Below are 17,354 nucleotides of genomic sequence, written 5' to 3' on the forward strand. Positions count from 1 at the left end.
TGGTAATTAGAGCCCTCATTTTATTAGCCTGTTTACATGTGTTCAGGAAAAGTAATGTAGGGCAAAAAAAAAAAAAAAAAAAAAGTTCTCTGTCTCTTTAAAACTTCCCCCACTTTTTGGAAACTTTTGTTGTCTGTATCCCTGCCTGGGGGCGGATGGGCGGATGGTCGGATGGTCGGATGGTCTGGTCGGGAGGCAGAGCCCCAGGGGAAAGTCTTTTGTTCTTTGGCTCTTTGTGTTTCAGAGGATAGCTAGGCTGAACTGTCAGCTCCGGTGGAGGTCTGGGTGGGTCTCCCAGGTGGGCAGAGGTCACACATGGGAGAATTAGAATCGTTAGCAACAATAGCCTAGAACTGAGGGCCCTCCCTTTAAAAGCTCTGGATTTCTGCTTATGTTCAGGACATTTTGGATTTTGAGACTGCCATTTTTCATCCTTGACCAGCAAAGTAATAAACTTCTCTTTCCTTTTCCTCAACCACTTGTCCTCATTCTGATGTGGCCTCGTGGACAAGTGCTGAGTTTTTGGTAACAGTAACCTCAGCCTTTGAGTTGTCTAAGCCAGACATAGCTCTCCCATCTCCTTATTAGTGATTGGTTCTGGAGGGGGCTGGGACATGTTTCTTGACATGCCAAGAAGATGCAAGGGGGAGTCTGCTGGGGGCTGGTCAGAAGTAGGCTTCTGGGATAAAACGTTTTGCTCTTAAAAAGTAATGCAGGAGGTGGGGTGCTGTGGCTCACACCTGTAATCCTAGCACTCTGGGAGGCCGAGGCGGGAGGACTGCTTGAGGCCAGGAGTTTGAGACCAGCCTGAGCAACACAGCAAGACCCCATCTCTACAAAAACACAGGAAAAGGTAGCCGGCTGTGGTGGCATGAACCTGTAGTCCCAGCTTCTCAGGAAGCTGAGGCAGGAGGATCACATGAGTCCAGGAATTTGAGGTTGCAGTGAGCTATGATGATGCCACTGCCCAGTAGCCCCAGCAACAGAGTGAGACTCTGTCTCAAAAAAAGAAAAGTAATGCAGGAGAAAGAAACTTTCTTTTTCTGCCTCCCAGAAAAAATGTGGCAATGTGAGGAGGCATTAACTGGCATAAAATGAGACTCTTTCAAACTCTTGCTCTAAGCAGAATTATAACAGAGTCATATGTTTTTGTTTTCCCTTCCATCTGCATGGGAGAAGAGGGGGTGGTAATAATATTCTTCTGGTTTAACAAAGAAAAAACTCATAAATATTTATCTTTTCAGAATCTACATGCCCATTTAAGTATTATTCCCGGGGCAATAAATTATTAAGTAAGGCAAGAAGTCAGAATTACAGATGTTGGAAGGTTAACGTTTCCTTTGACAAGACATACTAATGATCTCTGAAGTCCCTGTGGCCTACAAAGATTATTTGCAAGAAGAGTTTTGTGATGCTGAGGAGTGTCTGATTTTGTGTGGCTACAAAGAAAGAGATCATTTTGCTCCTTAACTTTCTGCAATTTCTTTCACCAACACTTAAAAGAGCCAATAATCCTCAAGAACTAGAATCTCATTGGTTAGTACCAAGACCAAAATCAGAAAGGACAAACACTTAAAATATGGAAAGGAAATGGGCAAAGTATGTTTTTAGCAAAAGGAAATATAAGGTTGTCATGCTTTGCATCTGTAGGAAATGATGGCTGGGACTGTGGCAGCCATGTTGCCATCACGAGGAAGGATGTTGCTGACATGCCAACATGCCAAGGGGTCTGACTCCATGCGGACACCATTTAATTGGTGCATGGACCACTGTAGACCCTCCCTATCTTTGTAGGACTAGTTGTTTTTTTTAAATAATAAAGGCCCTTATTTTTTAAAGATGTTTCTTGCTTTCTTACTTGCAGCCAACATTATCTTATGTGATGCACCCCGGGGAAGCGACGCACACAAGACGGGCAAAGCAGTGCTGGCCTAGGACCTTAAGCAGTGTGGCCCATTCAGTGCTCAGACTGTCGCCCTCACTGTGCGTTGTCCCAGCTGTCAGCACTGAGAGTTTCTTCTCTAGTCCAGGCCCTGTCACTGCTGTGCAGGACAGTGTTGATTACGGTCTCCATATCAACTCTATAGAAAGGAGCAGTGAATTTTTTTTTTCCAACTCTATCCTCCAACCACAAAATTTAACTGAGGTCACTTCCAGCACATACGTGTCATCCATCCTGATAATTTAACAGTAAAAATATCAGAACCATGATTGCCTCTAGGGGTAGAGTTTGGGGCTGAGGATTATCCGGGAAGGGACATAAGGGAAGTTAATGGGGTAAGAGAAATGTTCTTTATCTTAATAGGCGTTTGTAGTTTAAAGCAGAAGTGTACGCTTATTGCATAAATGTATGCATTGGTCAAAACTCAGCAAATGGCTGTTGAAGATACGTGCATTTCACTGCATACGAATTTCACCTCAAAAAATAACTGCAAACATTGAACTCTAGTTAGTGATATGAATGCTGAAATGTTTAGGGGTAGAATACCGATGTCTGCCTTAAAAGCCTTCACTCTAACTTTCTTTACAATACATCATGTTTTTTTTTCTTTCTTTCTTTTTAAACATTTAGTTGGTACCAATCTTTAAAATACATCAAAGAAATCAGAAGGATTGATGAATAAATAGAGGATGGACAGGTAGACATATGATAAAGCAGATTTAGAAAAATGATAACAGCGGTAGAATCACTGTTACACCCATATACTCGTTCCATGTAAAATTTATTCGACTTTTCTGTACGTTTGAAAGTCTTCATATTTAAAAGTTGGGGGAACATAAAAGCCCATCTACAGCAGGTGCCCAAAATAATCATGGCTCAAACCAGGCAGAAAACTCTCTTTCTCAGGGACAGCCGAGCCGGGCCTCTCTCCCCCGCTGTTGTGCCACCCAAAGATCTCGTCCCCAGCGGTTCAAGGCCACCATGTCCACATTCCAGGGCAAGAGAGGAGAAAGCAAGAAGAAATGGAGAATCTATCTATTATTGAAAGTAGCAAAGATAACAAACAGAAAAGCCAAAAACGGTGATGATGACTATCAACAACGACAGCCCACATATTGCCCTGACTGTGGGCAAACGCTGCTCTAAGTGCGTTGCAGGAATTCGCTTGTTCCCTCCTCGCTGCAACCTGAAGGCGTTATTCTCACCTGCAGATGTGGACACTGGGACTCGGGAGCCTGAGTGGTGTCACTACATCAGAAGGGGCATGGTATGAAACGAAACCTCCCCTTCCAGGGCAGGAAGTCAACAGAGAATGGCTCTGTGGGTAACACCGATGAATCACGAAACAGTGGCATAAACATCTTGTTAAGAACTGTGGAAATGCCGAGAAACACGTAGCAGCGCAGGGTGGGTGATGCGGCTCCGCCTCCGGAGGAAGGAAGCGGAGGATGGGGAGAGATGGGCGTCTGGGCACTGCGGCGACACCAGCGCGCCGGGCATGCAGGACGTGAGGCTGGAAGCCGTGGATCTTGGAACCCGCAGGGCTTCCTCTCGAGACCCTAAGTGCCGGCATGTCTCATTCATGTGCGTGTCCACACCCCGCCCCGATATCTGGGCAGAGGGACAATAACATCAGAGCCGATGATCGGGGTTTGGGGGCTGCCACTGGAGCCTGGACATCGTGCCTGCAGAGAGGGCTCCGGCTTGGCAGCACGAGGCAGGAAGAGTCCACGTGGGCACAGCCAGCCGAGGCCTTGCCAGCTCTCCAGAGCCAGAGCTGAGTAGCAGCCCCACCACCGACAACAGGAGGCGTCCAGGAAGCACGTGCTCTGTGCCAGGCACTCTTGTAAGCACGACAAGTGTAGCCTCCACTTAATCTTCCCGACAGTAAGGATGAGGTGGGTACCAGAACTAACCCCTTTTCACATATGGGGAAACCGAGGCACAGAGCCATGACCCCACAAAAGGCAGTGGAGACCCGCCTATGAACTTCCCACCGCGAATGACCACCGTAGAGTAAAACGTCCTTGAAGGAGTTGATGGCAGGGTGGGGACCGTGCAGCCGAGGCGGTTTGCTGGGTGAGCTAAGTGTCCACCTGGATTTCAGCCCTGCCCCGTGCTGGCCGTGAGGCTATGGGTGAGTCATCATCCCTCTCTGAGCCTCAGTTTCCCAGCTGCAACATGGGGACCATTGTCCCCAAGCCCACAGGCTGGCGTGAGAACCCGATGAGAACAAAGCACGCTTGTTGTCTTTGTTAAGGGGCAAGTGGCATCGCCTACTTTCCACTCCTGCGATGTCATCACATTACCCAGTTCTCAGTTGGCAGACAAATCAAAGGGCTATGAATAGCCGTGTCTTGGTTTCCCCTAAATGCATTAAATATGACTTGGCATCTTGCCCAGGCTTCCTGTCAGGGCGGTGGGCAAGGACTGTTTTGCAGAGGTCTGACAGGTGTCAAGGTTATGGTCACATGCAGATGCATGAGGCAGGACTCAAAAGGAGCCCTAGCTGTCTGGGGCATCAGGTGTCACCGCCCCAGCCCTTACCATCCGGCCATCAGCCTCTTTGCCTGGACCCACCCCTCTGGCCCAGCCGGCCTTAGGTCGGTCTGCTCACAAGGGAGTCCTGGGAAGGTTGTGCCAGGCAGCAGGTGGAGGGCAGAGGACAGAGAGGTGGGCCTGTGGCAGCTGAGCGCGCTGGGCTGTCCTGAGTTCCCCGAGTCTGACCTCAGGAGCAGGACCCTGGGGACAGCAGATGCAGACTCTGGACCCCTCTGCCTGGGTTCAAGTCCCAGCTACCCCATATGTGATGTCAGGCTTAGCTATGCTTGTGGTGCCTCAGTTTCCCCGCTGTGAAATGGAGATAATGACAATGCCTACCTCACAGCGTTCCTGGAGAGATTAAATGATGATGATGATGATGATTTCTTGACACTCAGAATAATATCAGACCCAGAGTATCTGTTCTGAGTCAGGGTTTGCTATTATTAATATTACTATTTTTCTGCTGGAACCATGTGGGAGTTAAGAGCAAGGACTCTAGAGCCAGCCCGGTTGGGTTCAATTCCCAGCCCCACGACTTGCAACCAGTATAAACTTGGACCTGGGATTAACACTTCTGTGCCTCCGTTCCCTCATCTGTAAAATGGGAGTGGTGATTATTTATACCTCATAGGGTGTCACAAGGGTAAGATCCATCGGCGCTCGCTGCGTACTTAGCCCAGTGCCCGGCACACACTAAACACCGCATTGCTGTTGCCGCCACTGATGCTGTTTCTGCTACAAGAGGTGTGCTCACCTCCCACTGCGGTTGCTGAGCTGCTGTGATGGGACCCCGCAGCTGACAAAGGACATCTCCTCTCCTCTTGGGAAGCACCTGCTTGAGGATTAAGGCGATGCAGGACAAAGTAGAGTAGGGACTCGGAGGAAGGCAACCTTAGGGGACGCTGTATGTGCACCTGGACCTAACTGTGCCTGAAGCGGAACCTGCCCCTGGACTTCTCACTTCCAAGAGCCAGTGAATTCTTTCTTAGCTCCCACCGCTTTGCCTGGATTTCTGTTACTTGCAGGGAATGTTCTGATACCGAAGGCAATCGGAAGGCTCGGATAATGGGTAGGGAAGACAGGTGAGGGGGTGGGGGAAGCTGAGGAAAGGAACAGAAGTGACACAACTTGAGAAGAGTAGACTGCGCGGGGGCAGGTGCCTCCTGCGTTAGAGCCCAGCCGTTACGTCCGCCTGCGGTAACGCGCTTGCGCACAGGGGCACCTTCGCTCCTCCTTGTGTACATTTTTGCAATGTGACCTCGCCACTCTTCCCAGCAAGAGATGGAGTCTGTTTCTCCACGCCTCGAATCTGGGCTGACCTTGTCACTTGTTTGGGCCCATAGAACACGGTGAAAGGGAGGCTGTGCTGGTTCCAAGCCTGGGCTTCAAGAAACCTTGCAGCTTCCATTTACTCGCCATGACCTCGTGAACGTGCCTGGGCTCCCCTGCTGGAAGAAGAGAGCCCAGAGGCTCCCGGGACAGCGGCCACTCAGCCCCCTGAGGCAGAGTCCTCCAGAGCCCAGAGCCAGCCACAGATGCGTGAGTGAGCCCAGCCTGTATTACCAACCCACAGAATGGAGAGAGAAATACATCACTGTTGTCTTAAGCCACTAAGTTTGGGATGGTTTCTTAGACCGCGGTAGCTAGCCGCTACATCTGGTTCAACTCAGCCTTGCCCGGGGGCCTTCCAAAACCCTGAGCTTCAGGTCACGTGGCAAGCTGAGGCCTCCACATCCCAGTCCCTGGGGATATGGCGCCAGTTGTGAGACTGGGCCTCAAGTGGCCTTGCAACTCCAATTCCCTTTCTTGGACCCCTGCCACCACCTTGTGGACAAGCCTGGGTCAGCCTGCGGGGGAATGAGAGACCACATAGAGGAGAACCCCGTTGCCCCAGCTGACAACAGCTGGTCCAGCCTAAGAGAGCCAACTCCCAAGCAAGTGAGAGACCCCAGCCAAGATCAGCAGACGCAACCCCAGCCCGCTGCTCATCAGAGAAGCATGAATGGTTCCAGCTGACACCCGAATTACCCTGCCAATTTATAGACGTGTAAGCAGTAATAAATGCTTACTATTATAAATATCTGATGTGGGGGATATTCTGTTTTGCAGCCATGACTGATACACTAACTTTGTGTCCATCGGCAAATGAATTCACCTCTATGGGCCTCCGTGTCTTCCCATGAAAAAGAGGAGTCCTTTGGGATGGTCGTGAGGATGCCACAAGCTCATGACCCTAAAGCTCTTGGTGCAGAGCCTGGCCTGGCCATCTTAGCCCATGTGGGCTGCTGTAATAAATCGCCAGGGGCCAGGTGGCTTCAACAACGAACAAGGATTTCTCACAGCTCCGGAGACTGGCAAATCCAAGATCAAGGTGCTGGCAGAACCGGTGTTTGGGGAGGGCCTGCCCCCTGGTTTGCAGATGGCCATCTTCTCGCTGTGTCTTCACGTGGCAGAGAGCAGAGAGAGAAAAGGCACTTCGGTATCTCTTATGAGGACACAAAATCCCAGCACGAGGGCTCCACCTCATGACCTAATTACTTCCCAAAGGCCCCACCTCCTAACACCATCCCACTGGGGGGTTAGAATTTCATCATATGAATTTTGGGGTGACACAAACATGTGGTCCATACACTGGCAGAGAGTGAGGACTCAACTAATGGCAGTTGTTCAAAAAAGAGGTAAAATGAAGGGCAGAGAGACAGGTGACAAACACCCTTCCCACCGCGAATCTCCTTGCCTCATCCCGACAGCTGTGGGTCATCTTAAAGTAGATGCCCAATAGCCTGTAGGTCCCCAGCCTCTCAGCTTCTAATATCACCAGCACAGACATTCCTTGGCGGGAGAGCCAAGAAGTGGGAAGAAGTGCGGGGACCCGGTACGCTGAGATCTACCTGCTCAGGGAAGCTGGCAGCACGCTCTGGACTCAGGTAAACCTGGATTCTGATCCAGTCTCTGCCACATATCCGCCTTGTGACACTGAACAACCACTACAGCCATTCTGAGCTGCCATTTTATTCCTATAAAACGAGGATCATCACACCCACCCCCTGGGATTATCGCTCATTCATTTCTTCCTTCAGTCGGTTGACATACGTTTATTTATTGATTGATTTTTGAGACAGAGTCTTGCTGTGTCTCCCAGGCTGGAGTGCCGTGGTGTCATCATAGCTCACAGCAACTTCAAACTCCTGGACTTAAGCGATCCTCCTGCCTCAGCCTCCCGAGTAGCTGGGACTACAGGCGTGTGCCACCATGCCCGGCTAATTTTTGTATTTTTAGTAGGGAAGGGCAGGCCTCACCACGGCTCCCGCTCGGTGGTGAAAGTTTCTCATTGTCCACCTGGCCACCTGCAAAGTGGCTGCTACTCCCTGCCCCAACCTGGGGGCTCCCCCGACCCGTACCTGTGGGGGGCTCCACCTTATCAGAACCACCATTTTAAACGGACATGAGATCACATCCCTCCACTGCTCAAAACCCTCCTATGGCTCCCACTTCACTTCAAATAAAATCCTAAGCCCTTCTCCGGGCCTACAGGGTCCTACGGGGTCTGGCCTGCCCTGGCTACCTTCCTGAAGCCTCTTCTACCACGGCTGCCTCCCCGCCCGGGGCAGCTCCATCCGTCAAGCAGGCACCCACCCCAGAGCCCTCATATATATGCCGCTTCCGCCTGGAACCGCTTTGGGGAGGCTGAGTAATGGCCTCCCTGAGACTCCACTCTGCCCCCCAGCACCTGTGAACATGTCAGCACCGCCACCTCCAAGGGAATGTGCATAACGTCCCCAGAGTTGTGCATGGGGGTGGGGGGTGGGGGGAAGAAGCAGACGCTTATTCTCCAATTCACGGACTGCTCTCTGGGGGCACCGACTGCCCAGCCTGTCCCCCCGAGTGGCCCAGCAGACTCCCAAGGTGAGTTAGGAAGCCCCCAGCACACACTAGAACCATCCCTGTGACTGCTGAGGCTGCAGGGACTTCCCAGGCGGGCTGGGGGACAGGGGTGGGTATATTACTTGTCTATTGCTGCATAACAAATTGCCACAAATTTAGTGGCTTCAAACAGCACACATTTACCATCTCAGTCTGTGTGTGTCAGGAGCCCAGGTGTGGCTTGGCAGGGCCCTCCGCTCGGGGTCTCAGAAGGCTGCAGGCAGGTGGCCGCCGGGCGGCCTTTGCACCTGGGGGCTCCACTGAAGACGCCTCTGCTGCCCAGTTCATTCAGGTCACTGACAGAGTTCATTCCCCTCTGGCTGTGTGACTGAGGGCGCTGGCTTTCTGCTGGCTGTCAACTGGAGGTCACTGTGAGGTCCCGGAGGCCTCCTGCAGTGCCTAGAGGCTGCCTGCAGCTCCTTGCCGCGGGGCTTCCCTCAGCACCGCTGCCAAGACCGAGTCTCAGATGGTTTAACCCAGTCTGGGGGTGACGGCCCAGCACTTCCACCAGGTGCTATAGGGTAGAAGCAAGGTCACAGGCCGGGTCCACACTGAAGAGGAGGGGATCACACAAAGGCATAGGCACCAGGAGGTGGGGGGCACGGGGGTCACCTAAGGGATTGCCTGCCACAGTGGGGCACGGACAGCCTGGGCTGTGCCGTGCGGAGCGGCCTCGCCGTGGGACCCTGCCTGGCTGTCGCTGCTGCTCCTCCAGCTACCGCACAATGGGGGCTGCTGTGGGCGTGGGACACTGCGGGGTTTCCTGGGAGCCAGGCTTGGCGGGGCACAGGCCTCAGTTCACCCTGCCATCGCCAGCCCCTTCCCAAGATCACTGAGTGACCTCAGGCAGGTTACTCAAACCTCTGTGCCGCCACGTTCTCAGCTGCAAAACAAGGTTAACAGCGACCCCAGCCTCACGGGCGGTTGTGCAGCCGCAATGCTCACGAAGGGCTTGAGTTTCGGCCACACCAGGAAGTCCAGAAATATTTGCTATTATTACTGCCTTTCTCTGCCTCTGCTTCCCGGGGAGCCCCCTTCAGCTCTAGGGAACGCTCCCGCACCCTGCAGGCATCCTTGAGTCCCTGGGCACCATGCGGAGACTCACGTGTCTTGGCAACCGTGTCTGGTACACGAGGGGTGAGTTCTGCCCTGTCCTCGGGGCAGAAGTTCTGTTCCGGGAGAGTTTCACATCTGTCCTGTCATTGCTTCACAGTGGACTATCAGACTGATGAATTTTAAAGGACATAAATATTTGATTTCTCACTCTGCACTTGGCTAAACAGTGTATACAGCTTCTGGGAAGAGCCAGGCCGGGGGATTTCCACCGGCCGGCTGAGCCAGGCGTGGCATCTTGTCCCAGTGGAGTGGCCGTCTCCCCTTTCCAGGTCCGAGGGGGCTCGCTGCGCCGTGAGGGCCGGCGAGGCTGGCGTGTGTCTGGCGGCCCTAGGTCTGGACCTCTCCGGCAACCCGTCTGACTGGGGGCTCGGCTGGGCCCTCAGGCCTCGGCACAGTGGGGAGGGTCGGTGGGGGGACAGGCAGCAGGGCCCAGTGCAGATCTGGGGGCCTGGGCGCTGCCAGCTCACACCCCCATCGTGTCCTTCGGAGAACGGGGTGAGTGGAGAGGCTACGATTTACCACACTTGGAGGACCCTGCACCCCAGAATGGCCTCTTTCCCTCTGTCCCTCTGAGAGCACTGGCCTTGAGCCAGGCAGCCTGGGTTTGAACCGAAGCCCCACCCTCCAGTTACTGAATAGCTAGTCTTGCCTCAGTTTCCTTGTCTGTGGAAGGGGATCACTCAGGAGTTGACAGAGCAGGACCTGAAACGGGGACGAGCGCTGTCACCCTTGGCTAGTGCCAGGGACCTGTTTTGGGCCACACACTCGTTGCACCCCGAGCTGGGGCGGGCTGGGGAGCGGGAGCCGTGCACGGGGTGCCGGGCAGTGAAGGCACAGGAGGCAGGTCCCCTGGGCACGGAGGGCTGCTTTATTTCACCAGCACCGCCCAATCTCTTCTCCTGCCCCGGGAAGGGCGGCAGAACCTGAGCAGCAGCCCCGCCAGGGCCAGCACGGTGCCCGCGAGCAGCACCAGCTTCAGGCCCGTGAGGACGGAGCCCGCCTTCCGCCTCGAGGTTCCCCCGGCCTCCTGCAGCCACGCCTCGTCCTCTTCCTTCTGGGCCTGCAGTGCCTCGGGGCTGGGCCTGGGATTGAACTGGGCCATGAGCTCCCCCTGCACGAAGCACCTGTAAATGGCCGGCTGGAAGATCTGCAGCTGCCTGCCGCCGGTGGAGAGGTCCAGCAGGGTGCCGATGGCCTTGCCCGAGAGCTGGCGCTGCCACGTCAGGGGGGTTTCGTCAGCTTCCCAGATGACTGGCCTGCGAGGAGGACAAGATCAGCGGCAGGGCCCCGGGGAGAAGTGGGGACTGATGTCCGATGTCCGAAGGGAGGTGGAGACAGCAGCGCCCTCCTTCCCCCAGGAGCAGCAAACGCAGTGCCCCCCAGGGAGCACCACGCAGCTGTCAGCAGGGAGGTGGGGGCAGCACACGGAGGTCCCAGAGCTGGCCCCTCACTGGCTGGGCCATCCAGGCAAACGCCTCCAGCTCTTTGAGCTATTTCCTCATCTGAACACAGGAGTGAGAGGATGCAGTGACCCCAAAGGGTTATCTACAGGAACAGGTGAGCACACTCCCTAATAGTGTGTGCCCCTGCCCTCTCTGTCCCCATCCCCCCCATGCCACCTCTCACTCGCCCTCCCCAGCCACACTGGTCTCCCAGATCTTCCTCTGACCCACGGATGCAGCCTCAGCCCTGGCTGTTCCCTTTGCCTGGAAGGCTCTTGTTCGGCCCGGGTGGCCCCCTCCCCTCCCAGTCCTGGCCAAAGGTTCCTTCAGAAAGGAACCTTCCCTGGCCCCCCATTTACGACTTTATTCCCCCCTCCCCAACCCTGTTATCCCTCCCTGCACTCATCACCTCCTAAAATGCTGTGTATTTTGCACATCTTAAAATACTACATATTTCTTGCTCCACAAGGGCAGGGATCTTTGTCCATTTCGTTCTTCACTGTTTCCCAGGTCCCCAGCACAGTGCCTGGCATATAAATGAGCAGTGAAGATGTGTTCAGTGAATCAATGAACCAGGCACACAGCACGCCCGGCGTGGCTGAAGAACAGCGAGGATATTCAACATAGTGCCCGGTGCAGACCGCGGAACTGTGTGTCAGACGCTGTGACAAGCACTTTGCGGTCATCGGCCTCCCTAAACATCACACTGACCCCATGAGGCTGGGGTTAGCAAGACCCTTGTGCTGAGCTGGATAATGCCCCCCCGAAATTCATGTGCTTCCCAGAACCTCAGAATGTAACCTTAGTTGGAAATTGGGTTATTGCAGATGTAATTAATTAAGATGAAGTCATGCAGGAGTAGGGTGGGCCCTAAATCCAATGTGACTGGTCACAGAGATACAGACAACAGGAATAATGCCAGGTGATGACAGAGGCAGATGTTGAGGGGAGGCAGCTACAAGCCAAGGGAGACCGAGGATCTCCGGCTACTGCCCGCAGCTAGGAAAAGGCAAGGATTCTACCCAGCACCTCGGAGGGACGGTATCCCCACTGACATCTTGGCTTCAGACTCCCAGCCTCTGGAATGGTGAGAAAATACATTTCTGTTGTTTTAAGCCAAAGTTGGTGGTACTTTGTTATAGCAGCCTTATGAAACTAATTCACCCCCATTCTACGGGTGAGGAAACCGAGGCCCAGACAGAAGCCAGGAGGCCAAAGTCACACATGGGGGAGGGCAAGGGGACCCCATGGCCAAGTATGTGGGAATTTAGGGTCTACACTGCCACCTCCCACCACAGATCCCTGAGGCAAGGGCTGCACCCCTCTGAGCTGCTGTTTCCCCATCTGCAAACTGGACCTCCTGGGAGCTCCTGGGGCAGGGAGGACAGGGAGGCAGAAGACGGCACATCTCCATCCTCACACCTGGGAGTGGGTGGACTTATTATAATACTTATTTCTTATTACTCGGGGGCGGGGAGGTGGATTGGGGAAGAGGAGGAGAAGGGGAGGTTTCTCAGGAGCTCCAGGAAGGAAGACAAAAGCACGAGTGTAAGCTCCAGGAGGCAGGCCCTGACAGGCACCCTGGGGCACCATCCTCTCCTCCAGGGTTGTGCTGACCCTCCCAATAAGTCGGGGACCTCTCAGAGCTCCCCAGCGTCTTGGCTTCCCCCACTGCAGTCTCATCACGCTGCCTGGGCTTCTCCCACCCCAGCTTGCACCACCCTGGGCTGCCTCCCCTTGGACCGTGGGCTTCCTGAGGGCAGGGCCTTGACGACCGCTGAACCTGCTGGGCTGACCCCCCGTGGAACCCCTCCCTCTGTTCGCAGATTCATCAGGAAGGCTCCCGTCACCTGTAGATGGATCCTAAGGGGCAGGAGAGCCACACAGACTCTGACTCCGGGTTGAGCTGGAAGTTGTCAAAGGTGACGTAATCCACCCCCAGTGGTTCATGATCAAAGCACTGGGCAGTGCAGGCCTCCACCTGCATCTCAGGCCGCAGGCGGCTGGACCACAGCTTCACCTCTCCCAGGTAGAGCCAGCAGGGCGTGGGCTCCTCCAGCGGCTCCTGGATGTAGCAGTACCCCAGGCGTTTGCGCTCGCCCGGCTCCTCACAGCGGTTACAGTTCTGCCAGGGCTCCCACCGGGTGAAGATGAGCTCCTTGCCACCCAGGAATAGGGTCTCATTCTGCAGGGGCTGTTGCCCCAGGTCTTTGTGTGTTATGTGCAGCCTGGTAACGTCCTGGAAGTCAATCTCGTATTGCGCCACTTGGGTGCCATTCGTGTTCAAGCAGCGGTAGACACCCGTCTGGGAGTGCAACGGCTCTCTGATGAGGAGGCTGCCCTCAGGCATTATTTCTGTGTTGGAAACACTGGTGAGGCTGGAGGGCGGCTGGTCTCTGCCGTGGGCGAGGTAGTAATGCCAGTGTGCCCCCGAGGAGTTGCAGTGCAGTAGGATGTCATTGCCTGAGAGCAGGGCCCTTTGGCATTGCTTGCCTCTGGGACAGCTGATGGAAACATACAGCCCCAGCGCTGGGAGAGCGAAGCTGAGCAGCAGCCCCAGGGAGGTCAGCATGGTGGACTGAGACAGTGGCAGTGGGCCGGCACCACCTGGGCATTATGAGGTCACCCATGAACTCCAGCCTCAGCCCTGCTCACTGCATGAACTGCAGCCCGCACGGGTGTGTGAGGTCACCATCCCCTTTTGTTTTGTGACAAGCTGACAACCCTACTTAATTTCTACTCCATTTCGTTGGGATAGGAGGAAACGATGTGTCTATTCAGGGTTGTCTCTACCACCTGCCTCCTCCAGCTTTTCCCCAGGGGTGAGTCTACACTGCTGGGGATGGCCCAAGAGCATTGAAGTGTCACCTGTGAACATTCAACACATTTTTCCTGAACACCTACTGGGCTCCAGACACACTTCTCAGCACTGGGGATACAGCAGCGAACAAACCCTCTCTGGTTACTGTTCTGACATCTACACCTCTCCTCCCACAGCCCCCAGCCACGCTGCCCCCCTGGTGTCCTTGAACATGTCAGGTGAGCAGAGGGACTCCTGCCCCAGGACTTTTGCATGTGCTAGCCCCTGGCTCTTCCCCCCAGATATCCGCATGACTCAATTCTTCCTAAACAAATAAATACTTTTCTCAGCTGCCCCTTTTCCAATCCCTTTTCTAAACCCCATCTCTGTCCTGATATTAAAAATAATTATTGTGCTGGCTTGACCAGCTGTCATGCAGTAATTTCACAAATGTTCACCGAATGCCTACCGTGTGCCAGCCACTCCTCTCATCAGAGCAGTGAGCGGGTTAGACAAAGCCTTTGCCTTCCCTGAGCTTATCTTCTAGTGGAAGAGAAACGCAATGAACAAATCTGTAATACATAACGACAGGTACAGTTGGTTCTCATCACTTGCGGCAGTTATGTTCTATAAAGTAGCTCAGAACACTGAATTAGCAAACACTGAGCAATTGCTCCTAGGGGAAATACAGGGTTAGGTTCCTGTAAGCTTTTGGTCACAACATATTTGTCAACCAATCAATATATAACCTTGTTTTATGTGTATTTTTGTTTAAAGGCAACTTTTTAGTATATACCATTGATTCATTAACCTTGAACTCACCGCCACAGCACTGAAACTCGTGCTGAACAACGCTTACCTAACACACATGATTTCCCTGTAAGGCACATCACGGCCTTCTTGCCTTTAGGAACACTAGAAGCAGAGTGTTGCCTTATTCTACCTGGGAACATGCTGCCTCTCGCATGATTCAGATTTCTCAGCCACTCTGCACATGTCTGCAAATGCCTGTAAAAGCACTGTGGGTATTGACTTTGGAGTTACAAATGAATTTCAGTGAGTAGGCAAATTTGTAAATTCACAATCCACAAATAATGAAGATCATCTGTAATAATAATTACTCGAGAAAAACAGGGCAGGGAAATGGGGATAGAAAGCAAAAGGGTGGTGTGTGGTGTGAGCTATTTTAGGGAGGTTGATCAGGGCTGTCTGAGCGCTCAATCGCTAAGGACGCCAGGTTTACCAACACCTGAATGGAGCGAGAGAAAGAGCCCCGTGGATATTTGAAGGAAGCAGATTCCCAGGAGAGGACCAAACCCAGCCGTGGCTGCCTGGTTAGAGTATTTAAGGGGCATGGCAGCCAGAGTGGCTGAAGAAGACTGAACAAAGGCCATAGAGGGGAGGTCAAGGGTTCATCTAGGTCTTTGCTAAGACATCTGCCTGGCTCCATGGCTCAGGGCTTTCTCAGCTGTGCCCCTAGCCCCCGGGGCGACCTCTCAGGCTGTATTTGGCAGAAGACATACGCTTAGACTCTCTCTGGAACTGTTGCTTCCACCGTGTCTTGCTGCTGCCCCCACCCTGCAAAACCATCTGGAGTTTTCGTCGGCTTCCGGGACCCTGTGAAGTCCCTCCGTCTAAGGCACACTAATATCCATACCCCTCTTCCTTCCCCTCTGTCTCCCTCCTTCGCTCTATCTCTGTCTTTCTCTCCCAAGCCTAGAGACTCTTCTAGACAGGTAAGAGGGGCTGTGGGGAAACTTGAGAAGATCCACTCCCAACTTTCGTTTTATGTAGGTGAGAAGTCACAAACTGGTTGGATCCAGCCTGAAGAAATGTTTTGATTGGCTGCTCTGGAGTGTTTTAAGAATATTTAAATCAGTGACCAACATGTCAAATCCAAGAGATTTCGTATGAGAATCTAGATTCCCTGCTATTCTTTAAACAATGTGGGTGAGACTTCTGCTTACTGCTACAGTTAAGTAGCTTGTATCAGACCAACCCTGTTGCTAATAACAACTGTAGACTTTAAGATAACCATGATTACTATGTCTAAGAGATGACAAGATGAGGAATTTGAATCTATATAGAAGAAAAATGGAATATTAGAATTAATAAAATTTGTGAAATTAGAAATGTACTAGAAGGGGTAACAAACTATTAGACACAACAGAAGAAAGGATTAGTAAAATGAAAGATGGGTCAGTAGAAAAATAGCTATACTGAAAACATGCAAAGATAAAGGATAAAAAGACACGAAAAAGAATGTAAGAAGCATATTAGACATTGCGAGACGTTATAATGTTCACGTAAATGGAGACTCAGAAGAAAAGGAAAGGTAGAAACCCAGAAATATTTGAAGAGATACTGACTTAAAACTTTCTAAAACTGATGACAGACATCAAGCCACAAATTCAAGGTCTTTGAACCACACACAGTATAAACATAAAGCAAATCACATCTAGGCAGGTTATACGGGGGGGGGGGGGGGGGGGGGGGGGGGGGAAGCACTGCTGAAAACCAAAGAGGAAATCTTTAAATTAGCCAGATGAGAAAAAGACAATTTTTCAAAGCAAAATTTCAAAGCAACAAACGTTAAGATTTCCAATTGAGTTTTAAACAGAAATAATGGAAGCTAAAAGACAGTGAAACAACATCTTCAAAGCACTAAAAGAAGATACCTGCCACTGCAGAATTCTATACCATAGTTAAAATATCCCTTAAAGATAGAGGAAAAAAATGTAAGATTTTTCAGATGAAAACTAAAAGAATTCACCACAGCAGAGTACGCTAAAAGTAATACTAAAGAGAATTCTCCAGGTAGCAGGAAAATGATGCCCAGTGGAAGCAAAGTAATGCAGAAATGAAAAGCACAGGAGAGTAAATATGGGTAAAACTAAATCAATAGTGTGTGTTTTTAAAAGTAATTTCTTGTGGGGTTCAAAATACATGTAAAATAAAAATACTTGACTTCAAGAGCACAATAAATAGAAATTCAGTACATGGAACTAAATGGTTGTAAAATCTTTCCATTGTCTGGGAAATGTTACAAGTACAAATTTATATTCTAATGAGTTAAGAATTAATGTTGAAATCTCTGGAGTAAATTCTAAAAGGATAATAAAAAAAGATGTATATCTAATAAGCTAAAAAAGGGGAAAATGAACTCATAATACTTTATAAATCTAAAAGCAAGAAAATACAAAAAGAACCAAAGAACAGAGAGGAAAAAATAGAAAGCAAATAGCAAGATAATATATATAAACCCAAATATATCTGTAATTACATTAAATTTAAATGAACTAAATATTCCAATTAAAAGACAAAGATTTTCATTCTTAATACCAAAACAAATATCTAAATATATAGCACTTAAAGGAGATTTATTTTAAATAAAATAATATAGAAAAGTTGCAAATAAAAACATGGGAAAACATCATGCTAACACTAACCCACAGGAAACTTGTATAGTAGCTATACCAATAACAGAAAAGAAGACATAGGGTTACAAGTAATACAGATTACAAGAGACATTTTATAAAATGGCCAATCCAATAGGAAGATATACAGTCCTAAGTTTCTATGAACT

General features: G+C 51.3%; 1 protein-coding gene across 1 annotated transcript; it reads right to left on the reverse strand.

The window, feature by feature from the left end:
• Positions 1–10,394: 10,394 nt before the first annotated feature.
• Positions 10,395–13,540, reverse strand: FAM187B (family with sequence similarity 187 member B). The gene is made up of 2 exons (XM_069458263.1): positions 12,819–13,540; positions 10,395–10,782 (listed from the first exon to the last, which is right to left on the reverse strand). The coding sequence occupies exons 1-2, from the start codon at positions 13,538–13,540 to the stop codon at positions 10,395–10,397; spliced, it is 1,110 nt and encodes a 369-aa protein (XP_069314364.1).
• Positions 13,541–17,354: the final 3,814 nt, after the last annotated feature.

The sequence above is a fragment of the Eulemur rufifrons genome, chromosome 24 (genome assembly GCF_041146395.1).
Source record: "Eulemur rufifrons isolate Redbay chromosome 24, OSU_ERuf_1, whole genome shotgun sequence".
In the NCBI taxonomy this organism is placed as follows: Eukaryota; Metazoa; Chordata; class Mammalia; order Primates; family Lemuridae; genus Eulemur; species Eulemur rufifrons.

Coding starts and splice junctions, on each gene's coding strand:
- FAM187B (XM_069458263.1), bottom strand. CDS start 13,540: ATGCTGACCTCCCTGGGGCTGCTGCTCAGCTTCGCTCTCCCAGCGCTG. Junction 10,783..12,818: donor CCCTTAGGATCCATCTACAG/GTGACGGGAGCC, acceptor TCCTCCTCGCAG/GCCAGTCATCTGGGAAGCTG.